The sequence below is a fragment of the Lipophrys pholis genome (assembly GCF_963383615.2).
Source record: "Lipophrys pholis genome assembly, chromosome: 8".
Taxonomy (NCBI): Eukaryota; Metazoa; Chordata; class Actinopteri; order Blenniiformes; family Blenniidae; genus Lipophrys; species Lipophrys pholis.
In genome coordinates, this window is record NC_137630.1 from 11397624 (window position 1) to 11415183 (window position 17560).

At 37.9% G+C, this 17560-nt stretch overlaps 1 protein-coding gene across 1 annotated transcript in view; it reads left to right on the forward strand.

Annotated features, from left to right (window-relative positions):
- The window catches only part of cacna1db (calcium channel, voltage-dependent, L type, alpha 1D subunit, b), a 76760-nt gene that overhangs the window by 35181 nt on the left and 24019 nt on the right, over nucleotides 1-17560 (forward strand). Inside the window, 11 exon segments of the mRNA XM_080470517.1 lie at nucleotides 3324-3463; nucleotides 4040-4182; nucleotides 7589-7741; nucleotides 9591-9787; nucleotides 11563-11666; nucleotides 11874-12043; nucleotides 14632-14706; nucleotides 16402-16489; nucleotides 16653-16679; nucleotides 17015-17175; nucleotides 17290-17515. Coding sequence (XP_080326643.1) covers nucleotides 3324-3463; nucleotides 4040-4182; nucleotides 7589-7741; nucleotides 9591-9787; nucleotides 11563-11666; nucleotides 11874-12043; nucleotides 14632-14706; nucleotides 16402-16489; nucleotides 16653-16679; nucleotides 17015-17175; nucleotides 17290-17515 — 1484 coding nt within the window.

Consider the following 17560-nt stretch of genomic DNA (forward strand, 5'->3'; position numbering starts at 1 on the left):
TCATTTATGTAGAGATAAAGCTGCCATGAAAAAGCTCTCTCCCTACAGCTGCTTCACACTATAAGTCAGGGTTCAGTGCTGTCAATTTAAAGCTTGTCAATGGAAGCAGTTGTAGAAAATGTGTTTGTTGAATTGCACACATACATCGACATTCTTTTTTAAGATGCCGCCTGCTTCTCTTGCTAGTGCATCTTTGCTTTTCTCCATGATCGAACATTTCAGAGAATTTTCTTTTCTATTTTGGTTCCAACAATACATTTTGACTTATGTATTTGTCTTCCATTTGTTTGTCTTTGTGTAAAATGTATAATGTGTAAAGGCCACATCCTTTTCAAGCGTCTCGAAGTCATGCAGTCAGGGTGAGTTTGTAAAAACATGCTTCATGTAACAGCTAAAGACCTATTTTTTTTTTTTAACATTTCACTGTATTTCGCACCAGTTTTCATTAAGATTGGCATTATGTTGGGATCATCGTCATTTTCAGAAATAATTATTTGTGTAAATATAAACATTTTCATCACATAAACTCTGTGCCACAACAAAGAAAAACTTTAAAGTTTAAATTTAAAGGTTATTATGGCAGTATCTTACCAGTCTGGCCCACTCAAGATGAAATTGATCCACCACTGTTCTAACATGTCTTCACCTATAAATTCTTTTTTAGAATTTTGACTAAAACCAGTCATCGCAAATTAGACATGGGAACAGATTTATGTAAACTGATAAAAACATAAACACACGACTGTCCTCCTAAAGTTTATAGTCTCTTTTTTTTTCATGTCCTGTTCGGCAGCTTGGGCAAACAATATGATGTGATTGAGAGTTTATATTCTCAAACTGTACAAACCTGTTTAATATCCACAACGAGCAAGCGGCTCGACACGTTATTTCCTGGCAAAATATATGATCAATGTAGTCAATAGCATTATTAGTATTGTTCACTGAGCAGGAGAGCAGACGTTCAGACCTCTGCAAACAGCAGAGGGGAGAGACTAAGAATGTGGTAAATGATGGAGGCAGGTGTGTTTCCGTGTGGGCTCTTATCAGTGAGAAACAGCTCTGATTCATGGTGCTTGTTGACCTTAGCAGGTCATCGCCCAGCCACTGTCGTCACACACCACTCACTTTACACCAGATTACCATTACAACCATGGACACACAATAATTTACTGAGTTCAGTTGTTCAACAGTATGGACACATGCCAAAGCAGTGATTTTGTTTTAAAGATGACATTCATTCAAAAACAGTCTATTATACAGAATGAAAATCGAAAGAGGTCCTTTTTGGTACAAATGTTTTCGTCACCAGTCATTTTATTGGCTTGATTTGACATGATGCAATATCAAGACTGCCCTGCAACTTGGCTTATTGTGATGGATTACAGCTCATGTAATAAGATTGTATTCTTAATGCTTTTATTTGGCACATCAGCTTTGTCAATGAACCCAGAGTCTATGACTAATATAAATGACTGAATGATTCATGTCTCCACTCAAAAAACAAGAATAAATCTGTTCTTGCACAGAAAAAAATAACTCACTTCAAAAGCTAAAAAAAAACACTCCAAAAACCACTGTGTGACGGTTGCTGTGGAGGAAGCACCTTTCTATACTTTATATCACAGAACCAGGCTGTTCTGTAATTGCTCAGTGAAGCTGTTTGTCTGGTTGGCCTGCTGCCTTTCCAAGCATGGTTAAAGACTGTGTACCAATGAAGGTTTATCTGCGTGTGTGTGGGTGTGAAGTCTGTAAGTATGTGTCGCTGGTATCGCCGGTGTCTTTCACTGTGCGCTGTCCGAGTGCGCTTTGTGATGCTCCTGTCCTCTAAATGGGCAAGAGAAGCGCTTACTGTGATGGGCTTTAATACCTGCCGACTCACTAACCTTTCACTTCATGAATTGGAGGGGGAGTCAGAGAGGGAGGGAGGGAGGGAGGGAGGGAGTGAGAGGTAAAAAGCCTGAGAGAGAAGTGAGATATGTAGGAGAGTGAAAGAAAGCTCGAAATAAGAATAGAAATAAGTGGAATAATGTGTAGGCACAATAAATAGATGGAAACGTCTAATATCAGGGACATGTTTGCATTACCAGCTATTTAGTTGCCATAGAAACATGCTGATGATGCAGCGGGACATAGAGTATGACTCAAGAGTTTTCATCTGTGGGATGACGTGTTTTTTAATCTTTTTTAAAAAAAAAAATGCTTTTGGATATTAGTGTCAGTACCATTACTTTATTAATACTATGACTTTTATTTTATTTTTTTGTAAGCAGTGACAATCTGAATGATGAAAGCGAGATGAGAAGCATTACCTCCTCTGCTGTGTTTATGAGGGTCACCTGAATGTCTCATTACGTGGCCCAGTGAGTGTTTTCCACCCACAGTCATGTCTCCTCATATAAAGTCAGTTTTAAGCGTTTCTCAATTTTTGGTGCTGGATGAAAGTCTTGAGTTCTGAGAATTCTCTTTGTATGTTTTTGTTTGACAGTCATGATTGTTTCAGGTTTCTCTGAAGTTCTAAATATGTGTTTTTCTTTGAAAATGTCAGTACAACAACAACAACAACAAAACATTCTCAAAGTGTGGGAGGAGGAGAGGCAAACATTTGATTGTACATATGTGTTCCTAACAAAATATTTTATAGCTTTACCTTCCGCGTACGGTATCTGTTCAGCCTGATTGCTTCTTAAAAACATTTGGAAAGACTGAGCCTCATCTAATATCCTTTTAGAATCATTAAAAAAGGCCTGCATTAGATCTATTTAGATTCCTCTTTCCAGGAATTTTTATAAACTATATTGGAATAGTACCTCTAAAAATGCATAAAGCATAAGAATCGACTCAGATAAGTTAGAAAGAGGCCAGAACAAAGCTTGAAAAGGGGAACTGTCGACTAAAAAAAAAAAGAAAATGAATAAAATCGATTCTATTTATTTTTTTATTTTATTTATTGTGTTGTACTATTTATTTGTTTGTTTGTTTATTGGCTTTGGGAATTTCTATTGCTTTAATAGGATCCTTGTTAATCCTTGTTAGTGTCAGAATGTGAATTCCATGTAAGGAAGAGATCTAAAATCAGGCTTTTTCCCCCCGCCTGCTCATGACATTAATTCCTTTCAGATATACTTTAGTTCAACGGCCACCTTTGATCTCAACAAGATATTTTAGGGCTGTCAGCACTAGGCAGTAATACACAGATGATCAGTACTCGATGGATACGGGAACATTTCTAGAATTGTGTATTTGTGTTTTTTTAATTGTTGTTTTTAAAATCATAACCCCACTAAACTTTGTTTTGTTCTTCTTCTCTCTCTCTCTTTGTGCAGGAAACAGTAGAATATGCCTTCCTCATCATTTTCACTATAGAGACATTTCTGAAGATTATTGCCTACGGCCTGGTCATGCACCAGAACTCTTACGTCAGAAATGGCTGGAACATGCTGGACTTTGTCATTGTCATAGTGGGGTGAGTTTACAGTAAAATATTTGTTCTGTTAATGACGAATCATGATAATATTCTGATACAAATATTTTTTTTATGTTTTCAGTATCGACATTTTATCAAGCTGTGTAGGGAAACCGTACACTCTCGTTACCTCGGCATTACGCCGTCCATCATTTATAAAACTCTCAGTAGGAATGGCTCATGTCCAATAGACAGATGACAATGATGGATAGATATGCAAATGTATACACAACACACACATATACATACACACATGGTTTTGCACAGTGTATCAGTGGACCACCTGGCCTCTGCAGAGGAGTGAAAACATAAAAGTAAATATGCATGGACACATAGGACAAACTGAAAGAGTACACTGCTGTGCATGCATGAAAACACACACACACACACACACACACACACACACACACACACACACACACACACACACACACACACACACACACACACACACACACACACACACACACACACACACACAGACAGGTGGTTTAATCTGTTTTTCTGTCATAACATTACCATAACTGCTCTCTCTCTCTCTCTCTCTCTCTCTCTCTCTCCACTGCTGCTCACCAGGCTGTTCAGTGTGGTTCTGGAGATGATAACCAAAGACGCTGACTCTGGCGGCCAGTCTGGAGGCAAACCCGGGGCGTTTGACGTCAAGGCCCTCCGAGCCTTTCGTGTGCTCCGTCCCCTTCGCCTTGTCTCTGGAGTTCCCAGTGAGTCAAGCAAAATAAATGTTTTCTGATCAATCAACGTGAAGTAATTAAATCAAGTCGTTTGATCTTTCTCTCCTTTATCAGTCCTCTAATCAGGTTGATGAATTACGTTTGATGTAAAATTATATACAAAAGGATCTCAAAGAATATATATACAATACTAGAAGTCAGACATTTTCATTTATACTGAGTCTTTTGATATTCACCTGTATATAATCAACAGTATAATAAGTACACGTTCCTGTCAGTGGATTTCCACGCAGCTTTGAGAATGAAGTGACACTTAGAAACAGAAGAAAAAATAACACCTGTGTGGGTGTTTGGACTCCTTTTTGTTATCCAGTTTAATCTGATGTGTGATTTTCATTTCTTGATTTGCATATGATCATTTATTCATTTAGAAACAAGAGACAGAAAACTGCCACAAACAGCATAAAAATAATGGCATGAAAATTAAAGAGGAGAACCGTATTTAATATGCAACTCTACCAAATACCAAAATTCCAGAAGTGTTCATGTCTCTACCGCTTGCAACAGGTTGCCACTTAATGCCACAAACATAAAATTACACTACGAATCAAAGCAGGGAGTCCATTTATTATGAAAATATAGTAAACATATTGTGAGAGTGTATACTTCTGAAGTAGATGTTCAAAGGATTAAAGTTGCTGTACCGATTTGAAGTGCTTGAACCACTTTCCATCTGTACTATATCACAATGTATAATAAAGGAGATGGAGGATGAAGTGTGTAGCTGGTAGTTATAACTTAGAAATACAATACGAGCGGACGGAGCTGTTCCGCTTTGTGATTTAGACATTTTGCCTCATCGGAACACAGTTTCACTACATTTTGAAGTCAATTGAGGGATGGATAACTATTATACTAATGTTGTCAAGATATTTAATGTGACACTGATTTGTGTGAATAGCACTTTGGTGGTGTGATAATGTTATTTTTCTTTACTCCGCCACACAGTCAGAAACTTCAGTGCGAAATCAGTTACTATGACAACTTTAAAATATCCAAGCTCTAAGGCATTTTAGTTCTGGAGAAGTAGCTGTCCTTGAAACGACATGTTTGTTCTGATTCAGGTGAACATACAGTATGTGAAGCTTGTGAACGGGTGAATGGGTGTAGTGGGCAGTGAAATTATAGAGGGTGAGCATAAATGAGCCTACTTTAGACTAAAATCTCTTTTCAGTGTATTGGATTTGAAATGCTTGTAAGCATCAGGTTTCAGATTATCAATGTAATCAGAAGTCTGTACATGGTGTTTAGAAAATAAAAACTTTCCTTTGAAACGTCTTAATTTCATCACAACACTCAACTTTATAATATAAGGACTGAAATATTCAGCAAGTTGAGGTTGCTTCATCATTTTGTGTTTTTACATATATTGAGGAGAACTGCATTTAACAGGGGAAACAGCTTCATGTTGAAGCATTTAGTTATTGGCTCTCCTCTCTGATTTTAACTGGCAGTCATCTATCATAGGAACTGAACTGATGGAAACGTACATCATCTCCTCCCATAAACTAAAAATAGTAACCCCCCCCTCTTTTTTTCTTTCTGGAGAGACTATTTGTTCTACTGGGAAAATCCAATGAACAAACTGAGGAACAGGACCAGCCTGTGTTCTTTTATAACAATAACTTATAGACTGTTTGAGATATGTAGAAATATCAAAAACTACCATAAAACAGAGGAATGCAGCTTTGTGTTCTTATTCATTAGGATAACTCCCAAGACTTCCTTCGTTACAGGTTTACTTTATAATCATTCCTCTTATTAATTGCAGCTGTGATCTTATTTATAAAACACATTCTGCCAAAGAGAGATAGAACTAGTTTACAATCTACGTATTTTGGTTCTAACTTTTTCACAGTCAGAGAGCTATAATTACAATAATTAACATTAAAAAAAAAAACCTCCTGCCAGAACGACATCTAAATATTCCCTACTGGTTCCCCCAGCTCCTTTTCCTCCCAGGAGAGATTGCTTCCCTCACTGTTTCTGTTTTCAGCGCACATTTGACCTCACGTCAACACATGCCCTAATGTGTCTGCATCCTTTGAGTTTCCATAGCAACGCACCATCCTCAGGTCTTAAGGAGGAGAAAAAGTTTTACCGAGCTGGAATGACATTTTCACATCTACTCTAGTTTTCTTGCCTCTGCAGAATGGTATGCACATTTTAATTCAGCTGAGATATTTCATATTGATCACTGAAACTGCACAGGATGATCTGTGGGCCCTATTCAGAGATAAAATAAAGCTTCTGTAGAGATTATGTCAATATAATAACTATTAGGTTGAAGAAACGGTTTGACGTGTGTGTTATTGTGTCAGTGTGTTTGCCACTCACCATGATGGGGATTCTACGTATTGTGTTGTAGAGATTTAATACCAAGCTCGCTCATTTATTAAGCAGCTAATTAAATATTTTTTTGTCTTAAAAATAATGTCAATAATGGACATAATGTACATATACAGGGGAATTTGATCCCATGTAGACAAGGCTAGTAAAAAAGATTACATAGTACTTGAACATCAAACGCAATGTTCCCTTTATCCTAGTGAATGAAGTACTTTAGTTTAAATTCTTAAAGACAGATAAGTAGAATTTCAATGTTATGTCTTATTTAATCATGCCTCCTCGTCGAGAATGAATGCAATTGTTTTAGTTTTAACCGTCATGTGGAAAATCTGATTTCTGCAGCCTTTAGCACACATGTTAATAAATCCACCATCGCAGTATATCTTTGTACAGAAGCTACATTGCTACGTACGTAGCTACATTTTACTGATCTCTTTTTGTTTTGTTCTTCATATCTACTAATTGTAGTAAACTTAACTCACAAATACAATGTTTAAGTCTGCTCTAGATCCGACTTACAGTGTGCAAACACTTTTAATTGCAGTACCACAAATATACATTTTATGGTCTATAGCAACCAACGGTGTAATAATTTCAGCCAATTTCGATGTAATAGAGCTGGAAATGTAATAACTTGCTCATAATGTAATAAGATGTTTGAATCAGTAGTGTAATAATTTTTTCCACGAATCTAATAAGTTATTACATTCTAGAAGTACCATTGAAAACCATTAGAAGAATTTTATATTGTTACTGAAACTCCAGATACATGATTGTATATCACAAATATAGTCAAAAAATGCAGAGAAACATAATTGAACGTATGAGAAGCTTCATTAAATTTTATTAAGATTAAAAAAAATGCAATGCAATAACTGCAGCCAATAATATGTCACCTAAGAGATATAGAGGAAATATATAGCATCAATATTTGCCTGTGAAATGATTGAAATGTATCTCAGTCACTCTGAATAGCAGCTTGTTGTGTCCATCCAGGTGTGACTTTGTCTCGTGTGTTTCCTTGCAGGTTTACAAGTGGTTTTAAACTCCATTATTAAAGCCATGGTTCCACTGCTTCACATCGCTTTGCTGGTTCTCTTTGTGATTATTATCTACGCAATCATCGGCCTCGAGCTCTTCATTGGCAAAATGCACGCCACCTGCTACGTGATACAAACAGGTAAAGTCACGCAAAGTGTTTTTCTTTTTTTTCTTTTTACGATGTTTCCCTTGTTATTTAGTCGTATTACTTTACTGAGAGATCGTCTCAGAGATTTAACGTTCGTTTTTATTTGTTTGAGAGATTTTAAAAACACCTGTGTTAAATAGAATCCCACAAATGGCCTTCAGTGCAAACAGCTACAGATTTCTGCTTAGAAAGGGATACACATTTAATCCCTGGGAATAAATGAACACATGTACCTTGTAAGTGAAAGCTAACAAGCTGCTGAAAATAGGACAGAACAACAGATGGCGGATTAAATCTGGAGATTGAATGACTAATTTCTGGCTATTGTGTAAACAAGCTCAACCTCTACTCTTCGTCTTGGTCTCCGTGTGGCACACATATTCAGTAAGTACAGATAAATTGAAAGACATTGTTAGTCATAAATGTCAAGTATATATTCTGTGTGGGCACAATATGTAAAACCACATCCATATTCCTAAAAGGCTTACTGAGGGGAGCAAAGCAGCTTAAATCACAGGGCCTGTTGGGCTTCAAGCAGCAACTATCATCCAGGATCAACCACTCTGTTATCTCTCTCTTCTCCTCATCTAGTTTACCTAAGCTCTTCGTATTCCTTCGTTTGCTTTTTGATGTCAGGAGACACATCGCACACTGAGGTCGAGGGGTCACGAAAGGAGCAAGATGGGAGCTCCTTTCAATCCCAATCAGTTCTGGTTTCTTGCACTGGGACAGACATTTCACTTCACTTTAAACATACATGAAATTTGAATGCAAAATACAAAGCCTTTGGACTTAATGTGTAATTATAACGATACTATGCAAAGAAAATCAATGCCATAATAAATGTTCAATGACCTTTTACAGCTTTCACTTTTCAAGTTAAAGCCTCTAACGAGCACTAGTCATCACAAAGCCATTTACTGCCTGAGGATAAGTCCTCAGCAAAAATACCTTTTTTTTGTGTGAAGGTACAGTAAGTCCTGCATTCAGCTAAAATGTGCCACTCAGTGTGAGACAAACAGTGTATTGTGTGAGTGCATAATTTCACTCTTGATGGGTGAGAGGTGCCGCCTGTGTCAAATCCATTTCTTTGAGGAGTTTTGTCTGGTCAACTGGCGAAGGAGGGAAGAAATAGATATTTTCCACTTATAATAAGAATGAGGGTGATGAGGTGGAGTGTATCCCCCATCTAGTTAATTTTGTGTTAATGTTTTCACAATTCTCTCTGAACTCTAATAGTGTAAGAATGAGATGAACCAAAGAGCTTATCACTGAGACGATAGTAGTGGAGTTGCTAAAACTGTAACGCACTTTAATTGCTTCTTTTTTTTTTCACCGAACAATTAAAACTTACATTTTTGGTGGAATTGATATTTTGCAATTTTCAGAACAATAGCTACAATTTTTACTTTTAAAAGAAACTGCTGGCACTGGCTGCCAAAAACTAATGTGAATACTTCAAACATAAGCGCTGTCGCACAGAAAAGCTTCTCTATTTATTTGTTCGTTAACGGAATAGCTTGAAATAAGTATTTAAGAATGAAGAGAACAGATCTGCTTCTGCTGTTTGCAGTTTTGTATTAATAAGCAGCATCAGTATCTGAATTAAAAGAACAACTTTTAAAGAAAAAACATTTTACTGTACTTCTTTTGTACGACTGCTCCATTTGAGAGCCCCGAGTTAGCAAATTGGTGTGTTTATATCTGTTGTTGATTACCTCTATCTGTTGTAGAGTCGATGAGTTTGGCTGACATTCTCCTTGTATTTGCGTTATTTTACAACGTGGGACTTTAATGGAGTCGTTGTTGATGGTTCGTCTCTGCGTCTCTGCACCTCCAGGTGCCCTGGCCGAGGAAGAACCCACGCCGTGTGCAGTATCAGGCCACGGCCGTCACTGCCTGTTCAATGGCACGGCATGCCGAGAGGGCTGGCAGGGCCCCAACAACGGCATCACCAACTTTGACAATTTCCTGTTCGCCATGCTCACCGTGTTCCAGTGCATCACCATGGAGGGATGGACCGACGTCCTCTACTGGGTAAACTCATCGGGTTTTGGTTTTATTGAGTTATGTGACATGAAAAATGTTTATTTCCAGGGGTGGTTGGCGTTCTGGACACCAAGAAACTATCACAGGGGAATTTAATATTATGAAGCAAATTCTAAATCAAAATGAATATGAATTTTGAACCAGGAGGCATTGTTTAAAATGTCACTTTTTTTTAAACTTTTTTTAATTTATTTAAACTTTTCGAAATTTCTATATTTTTGAATGTAGACTCTGTGCACCACCAAAATGGGAAGGATTTTGAATAGTTATGGTTTATTATGTTATGTTGCACATTTCAGCCCACCTCAGCCCACCTTGGACTTGTTAAAATTCGGTTGACAACCACGAAAAAAAGTTTTAAAATTAAAAAAGAAATAAATTATAATTGAAGTAAATATTTCACCTGATTCACCTGTCCGTCCCATCTCTGCCTGTACACATATCGAAGTGTCCTTGAGCAAGACACTGAACCCCAAACTGCTCCCAATGGATGGATTAGTCGCCTTGATGGCGCTCGCCTCTATTGGTGCGTGAATGTCCTTGTTAATCCAAGGTCTTTTTTCCGACTTATATCGATCAATAGACTCTTCAGGTGAAAGCGCTATCAATTGTAAAATAGGAGGAAGACTCCTTCAGCTTCTCATTCGCAAAAACCACCAACAGCTTTTAATTATCCCAAACACTCAGCAGTGAGAATGAGTTTACGTCTCAGTCCACCCACATGGAGACCCTCATTTATGAAATAACTCTCTCACTCTCTCTCTCTCTCTCTCTCGCTCTCTCTCTCTCACACACACACACACTTCTCACTGCTCTTATGCATGGACGTGTTACCATGGTGATTTAATGATGATACTGCTGTGGAAGTGGAGGACGGCGATCAGACAAACCTGAAAGAAGCACAGAAGGAGAAATAACTGTGTAGATGGGTGGATGATTTAAATGTGACCTTCGACCTTTACAGGCCAAAGAACTATACATTATAGCTGACTGTTTGTTGCGCTATTGTACCAGTATAGGAATGTAAAAATGTAAAGGAGTAAAGTAAAAAGGCTTCAGTTAAGACACCTTATGGGGAGTTTTAGCAACAGGGATGCAACAAATGCACAAATAACAATTTCCAGGTTTTCAAAGGACAAAATAAAGTCTGATTTTGGAGCTTTTACAGACGCACACCATTCTAAATGGACAAAGTGTCAGGTCTGACTGTCTCTCTCCTCGTCACTGCCTTCTGCCTGCATGTGGTCATTTTTTCACAGCATCATCACTGAGATTCACTCATGGAATTACTTCCTCTTGTTCAGTGTGACCCAAGTTATCTCTCACATGGGTCCCCCTAGTGGTCACAGTATGAACTCCACATTTAGTTCTAACGAAGACAAAAAAGTCTATTTTACTCTACGTTTGAGATGGAATTGAGTAAGCAAACGTAACTCCTTCCTTTTAAGGCTGACTATGAAATGTGTATATGACTGTGCAGGTGAACTTTACAGAAGACTTGTGAAATCACATTGATTATATCAATATTTATGTACTGAGCCTGCTCATAAATGTTTGTGGGTGTGTGCACAAGATGACAAAATAAATACAGCATTTATCAAGCTTCCCAAAATAGTGAAGTATGGTAATAGAACCAGTAATGACAAATGCCACATTTCACTACCTTTATAAATAAAAAAAAAAAAAAAAGGCTTTACCTCAAAATGCACTTCTGGTTCTCACCCCTTAAAATACATGTTTTTTCCATTTGTGTTGGTGTATAGATGAATGACGCGATGGGCTTTGAGCTGCCATGGGTCTACTTCGTCAGTCTGGTCATCTTTGGATCATTCTTTGTTCTTAACTTGGTTTTGGGTGTCTTGAGTGGGTAAGTTTTGCATTTCTGTGTTGGGCTATTTGAATCTTTGACAAAATGTTTCTGGAGCAGGAAAAAGTCGCTGGTAAGATTGTGTGTATACTCTCTGTTGGAGTAACTTATGTGGTTGTTCACATACTCAAAAAGCACAGAAAAAAATGTCCTGTTGGTGTGCAGTGTTTGTAATCCGGAATTGACGCCATGCTCTTCTTTCCCCAGAGAGTTTTCCAAAGAGCGAGAGAAGGCCAAAGCTCGGGGGGATTTTCAGAAGCTCCGTGAGAAGCAGCAGCTGGAAGAGGACTTGAAGGGCTACCTGGACTGGATCACCCAGGCGGAGGACATCGACCCGGAGAACGAGGAGGAGGGAGACGAGGAGGGCAAGCGGAATCGTGAGTTAATCAGCTTCACTATGTGCGGTCCCTGACATTGCTGCCTTGACTTCTTCTGTCTTTAAAACCTTCTCTTCATTCCAGTAATAGAGTGACGAAGAAGGAGCGACGGTCCCATAACATTTACATTTAACATAGCATTAAAAGTCCTGCATGCATCTGGAAGAACATCCTCCTTTTCAATTAGTTGAAAGTATGACATGATATTGCAGATTTCATGTCTTTCTTTTTCAATCAGTTCAGTTTTATTTATGTGTATCTCACTAATTACAATATAGTCGTTTCACAGCAGAAGAAAGTCACAGAAACACCCCAACACTCCCACATCAGTAAGCCCAGAAGAGGTTTTAGAAACTCTAACTTAATGAAACCGCTTCATATGTTGAAAGTCACAGTTATAAATTACATGCTTACAGAGAATATCAGTCAAATGGCACATTCAGCACAAATAAAGAAGCTCAAATTCCTTTTTGTGCTGAAGTGGCAATTCAAAATACCAACAATGTTTTAAAAAAAATTTAATGAATGTTTATTGACAATATATTCATGTATTGAAGGAGCGTCTCTACCTCAAATGCAGGCTGTGGCATTTAATGAGTCTGAAACACGTTGACCATGTTAGTAATGTAAATCCATTTAGAACTGGCCAAGTGGTTATTAAGTGGCGGATGTGTTGTGCCAATGAGATGTTTGTTCATTTAACAGTTTTTCCAGTTTGGTTTCCTGCGCTTGTTGAGGATAGAGTGATTTCTCTGCTTGTTTGTTTGTTTACATCACTCACACATGTCAGCCTAAGTGTGCTGGATGTTTAGGAACTGTATGTAGTAACTGTTCACTTCAACCTTTGACAAATGTAGGGACTCAAGATTAAACTGCATAAAAGTAAATAAAATAAAAAAATAAACACTGTGTGATATGGAGGAGTTTGTTGCCAGAACAGGATGTATCCAAATGTGATACATAGATGAGAATATGCATAAACAACAGGATGTATTTGACCTGCATTGTTGACAATATGCACAATTTCCTATTGATACATTTGCAACTTGTAATTTGAATGATCCTGTAAAAGAGGGATTCGTCTCACTGAGAGTTTAAATTGTGGAAATTAAGATTTTGTGGAGAAATCAGATGATTTACTTAAAAAGCAACCCTGAAAATGTCATTATATTTCCGTCTTTATTCAACACCTTTAACATGGCATGTGGTTTGCCTGGATATAAAATAATGTAACACTGGAATTTGTTGGTGTCAAGACAAAATGAAATAGAAGTACTCCTGATTAGTACTCGTTAGCACAATCTATACAACTTTATATAACCTCTATCACTCCCTGAATCTCCGAACTACACTTTCATTTTGACGCTGTGGTTGTTGGTTTTTGTTTCTGAAAGATTCTTGTAAAGACAAAAGTGGCCCGAGAAGCACTTCTTGATTAATGGTGAAGTGTGCAAAGTTTGCTCAGAGTTTGTATTCTAGAATAGCCTACAAGTTGAAATGCCACAACTTCGGATCACTTTTTAAAATGAATTTATCTTTTTACGCATTCCAGGACTGGAGCCTCTTTGTTTGTGTACTCATTGTATTCAGAACCGGTGTGAATGTGCTGGGACATGAATTGGAAAGCTATCTGCCTTTTTGGGTTACTGCAGTGTCTTATAATCACTCACAGTGCTGTCAGTGTGTCCGTCTGTCTGTTTTCTTTGTTCCCCAATAGTCGCCCTGCTGAAACACACTATTTAACTAATTCTCTTTAAATCCTGCGATGTCTGTGTAAAGCTCTCTGTAGATTGCTGCTAACATTAGTTTCTCCTCTTTTCCCTTCTTTGTCTTTAAACTTGTAGCTAATAACTCTTCTCTTTTATCCTGTCTTGTCTGTTGTTGTTGATCATTCCCCAGTCTTATAGTGTATTATGTAGTTACTTTGTCCAGAAGTCGTACTATTAACAGATTTACTGGGATGATTTTTGAAGCTGCTGTCTTAATTTGGTTCAGCAGGACATTTTATGGTTTTGCTTGGAAAATGTAAGAATGACATAGTTTCAAATGTACCCCCAAAATATGATGACATGTCTATTTCGGCTGGTTGTGTATTGGCTTACATACAAGCACAAGTAATATGCCATTACAGTATCAATCAGGCTGATAAAAATATAACATCTTTGTTCATTACAAACTGATACTGCATCTCAGTCAAGATGTCAAGCATCACGTTTAAATTCTCTATAAACTGTACATTGAGTTACTATTCTTCTGTCAACACTTATAACATTGATCATTTAATTGCAGACTGATTTTAATCATGATTATGAAAACCTAAGTTGAATTTATTGTCAACAATTGCCAGTCACCAGCTAATACACAGATTGATTTTTACTGTTAGTTCATGTAAATATTCTGAAGCCAGTCTCTTATAAAAAACCTTCAATTTAAATGTCCCGTACAAGTGTTTGGCAGCCTTTTCTGGACATGGTAGCTGCCCCAGTAGCTTGTATTGCAGCTGTCTTTCCTTCTCTTGTTCTGCTGTGTACTGACTCACTGCTTCCTCTGCTGTCTGGCTGTGTGAACTGCATGTTGATAACACCAAGGGGTCACACTGGCTGACCTAACTGAGAAGAAGAAAGGGAAGTTTGGCTGGTTCACCCAGTCAACAGAGACACAGGGTAAATGTGTTCGTGTGCGAGTGTCTGAAAGTGTGTGTCGTCCTGCGCATGTTCATGAGAGCGGCTCATCTTCGTCCTGGTGGGTGTGTCTGTCCGCACGTGCTTTGCTGTTATTATCCAGTCACCGATCCTTTTCACCCTCATCCCAAACTTGTCACTTTGTCACGTTTTACAGGTATTGCAAATTATCTCAGACTAACATGAAGCCTGAAGCAGCTTAACACAGTTTATCAACCACCACCACCACAGAAATGTAATTTATACAATTGATTTATGTACTTCATAGTGTGTTCAATCCCCCCAAAAATGTACTTTGGATTAGGACTTTTTGCAGCACGATTGGATTATGATTACTTAAGTTACTGAGAATTTGCAGAGCCATATTAATTTTATTTACATATAAGAAATGTTGGATTATTGCGTGAGACAGTGATCGTCCACAGCGTCCTTTTCTTGCAGGCAGAAGTACCTGAGTTTGTGGAAAACAGCAAAAATCTTAATTCTACAAAGGCAATATTGAGCATTATCATCAGCTTGAATCAATGTTGGATGAACCTGACTGAATAATGCATATCAAGCGACAGAATTTTAAAGGAATCGGGATAGATAGTTTCACGCACATACCAAGAAATGTCAGCAGTATTTCCATGGATTGTTCAATCTCAAATAAAATTGGGTGTGTTTCTTGGTGTTTAAAGATGCATTTAGGTTCAAAGAAACATTTACTTCTATTATTGATGTTTAAAATGAGTCAGAAATAAAGAGAATTGCCACAGGGTTTGTGTTCTTCATTCAGTCCTCATCATTTCAATCCCTTTCATCTGTCATTGAAGCATTTTATGCATGTTTGTTATATGCAATTCTGTAAATTATTGTTTATCATATGTTGCAACAAAGTGACTTAAAGACTTCTTAAAGCACATAGAGCAGCTAGTGAATGCACTATGAAAAGTAGTGAAAAATACTTCACCTGGGCAGTCACTGGTGCATCATTGGTACTTAATAGGTATTTATATTACAGTGGGATCAAAATTGATGATGGTGCTTTTTTCATAATGACAAAGATAATGTCTACACCGTATTTTTAATCAGATCTGGCAGCATGTGTTCATTTGATTTTTGTTTATCAAGAAAGCTGAAAATATGCAGAGATCCAGAGACAAGACAATTTCAAGATCCAGAGTTTGGCCACATGTTGGTTTATTATTGTGTCTTTTTCTTGGAGAAATAAATTGTAAGTTTTTTGGGTAAAAATAATTACTTCTTGTGCATTAGTCTGAGCTATCTTTGTAATATTGACAGCTTCATTTTTTATTTATTTTTTTGTTCTTCTGGATTTTGGCTTGGTCTGCAAAACAATACCCAATCACTTGACACCTATAATCACCAGTTAAAATCTACATTTTATTGTTTGTTTATTGACTGCTTGTAGACAATAACTCAGTATATTCTTCTCTCTAGTATATATCGGTGTTTTTCTTCAGATTCTGAAAATTACAAATGATTGAAAGAACATTTTGTGATTGTTGAACCAAGCCAAACCAAACGCTGCATGGGTATCATCAGGACAATCAGTCATAATGAATTAAATCAACGCTGTTTGAACGAACCGGATTTCTTTCAGGACACAGAAAGGCTCGTCGGCTGAAATTCGAAAGTATTTACTTGTGTGTGTGTCTGTTTGTGATCCTGCAGCGAGCATGCCCACGAGTGAGACGGAGTCGGTGAACACAGACAATCACAATGGAGAGGAGGATAAGTCCCGCTGCTGTGGGCCCCTGTGGTGAGTGGGACATTTCAGAAGCAACATGCAGGCTTATTATTGACAATCTGCTTAGAATTGACGGTCAACACACTGATTCAAACATTAAAGCCCACAATTCCATGTTACATAGTTTCTTTTTGTTTTTTTTTTAATGCCTCATTTTTTTTTTTACTCTTTCCAGTCAAAAAATTACTAAGTCAAAGTGCAGGTTAGTACTCTGTTGTGCCATCGCATGCCAGCCCTGGTCTTCATGTACATTTTTCCACATATGTTGCATGGCCGGTTAACGTTGTCTTGCGTTTCCATTGTTCAAATCTCTATCTCTTTCATCCGAGTTTCACCAATGTGCTTTTTCCTTCCCGACACCCAAAATCCACTTGAATCGGATTGCATACAGATGAATTCATGCCGTTCTTGTTCTTCTGCTGACCTTCATTCATTCTTCCATTGCTCCGAATGTTTAATTGTGTTTGGTATTTAAATGTAATTAGATACATTGAAGTTCAAGATCATGAAAACATGAAAGACTTTTGTTTTTGTCAGTCGTCAGTGGCGACGGTGGAACCGTTTCTGCCGAAGAAAATGCCGTGCAGCTGTTAAATCGGTGACGTTCTACTGGCTGGTCATCATCTTGGTGTTTCTCAACACTCTCACCATCGCCTCCGAGCACTACAACCAGCCAGACTGGCTCACTGAAGTCCAGGGTATCAAATTTGCTTCATTATGTTCTGTGTTATTGTAAAAAAAATTTTTTAAATAAACTAGCTTGGTAATGACACAAACAATCTGCGTATTTTACGATTTCCTTTTTTTAACAGACGCAGCCAACAAAGTTCTCCTGGCCTTGTTCACCTTGGAGATGCTGGTGAAAATGTACAGTTTGGGACTTCAGGCTTACTTTGTGTCGCTGTTTAACCGCTTTGACTGTTTTGTGGTGTGTGGAGGGATCGTAGAGACCATCCTGGTGGAGCTGGCCATCATGTCTCCACTGGGCATCTCCGTTTTCCGCTGCGTTCGACTTCTCAGAATCTTTAAGGTCACACGGTGAGCACTAACATGAACCTCCAACACTGTCCAGAGCCTCTGTGA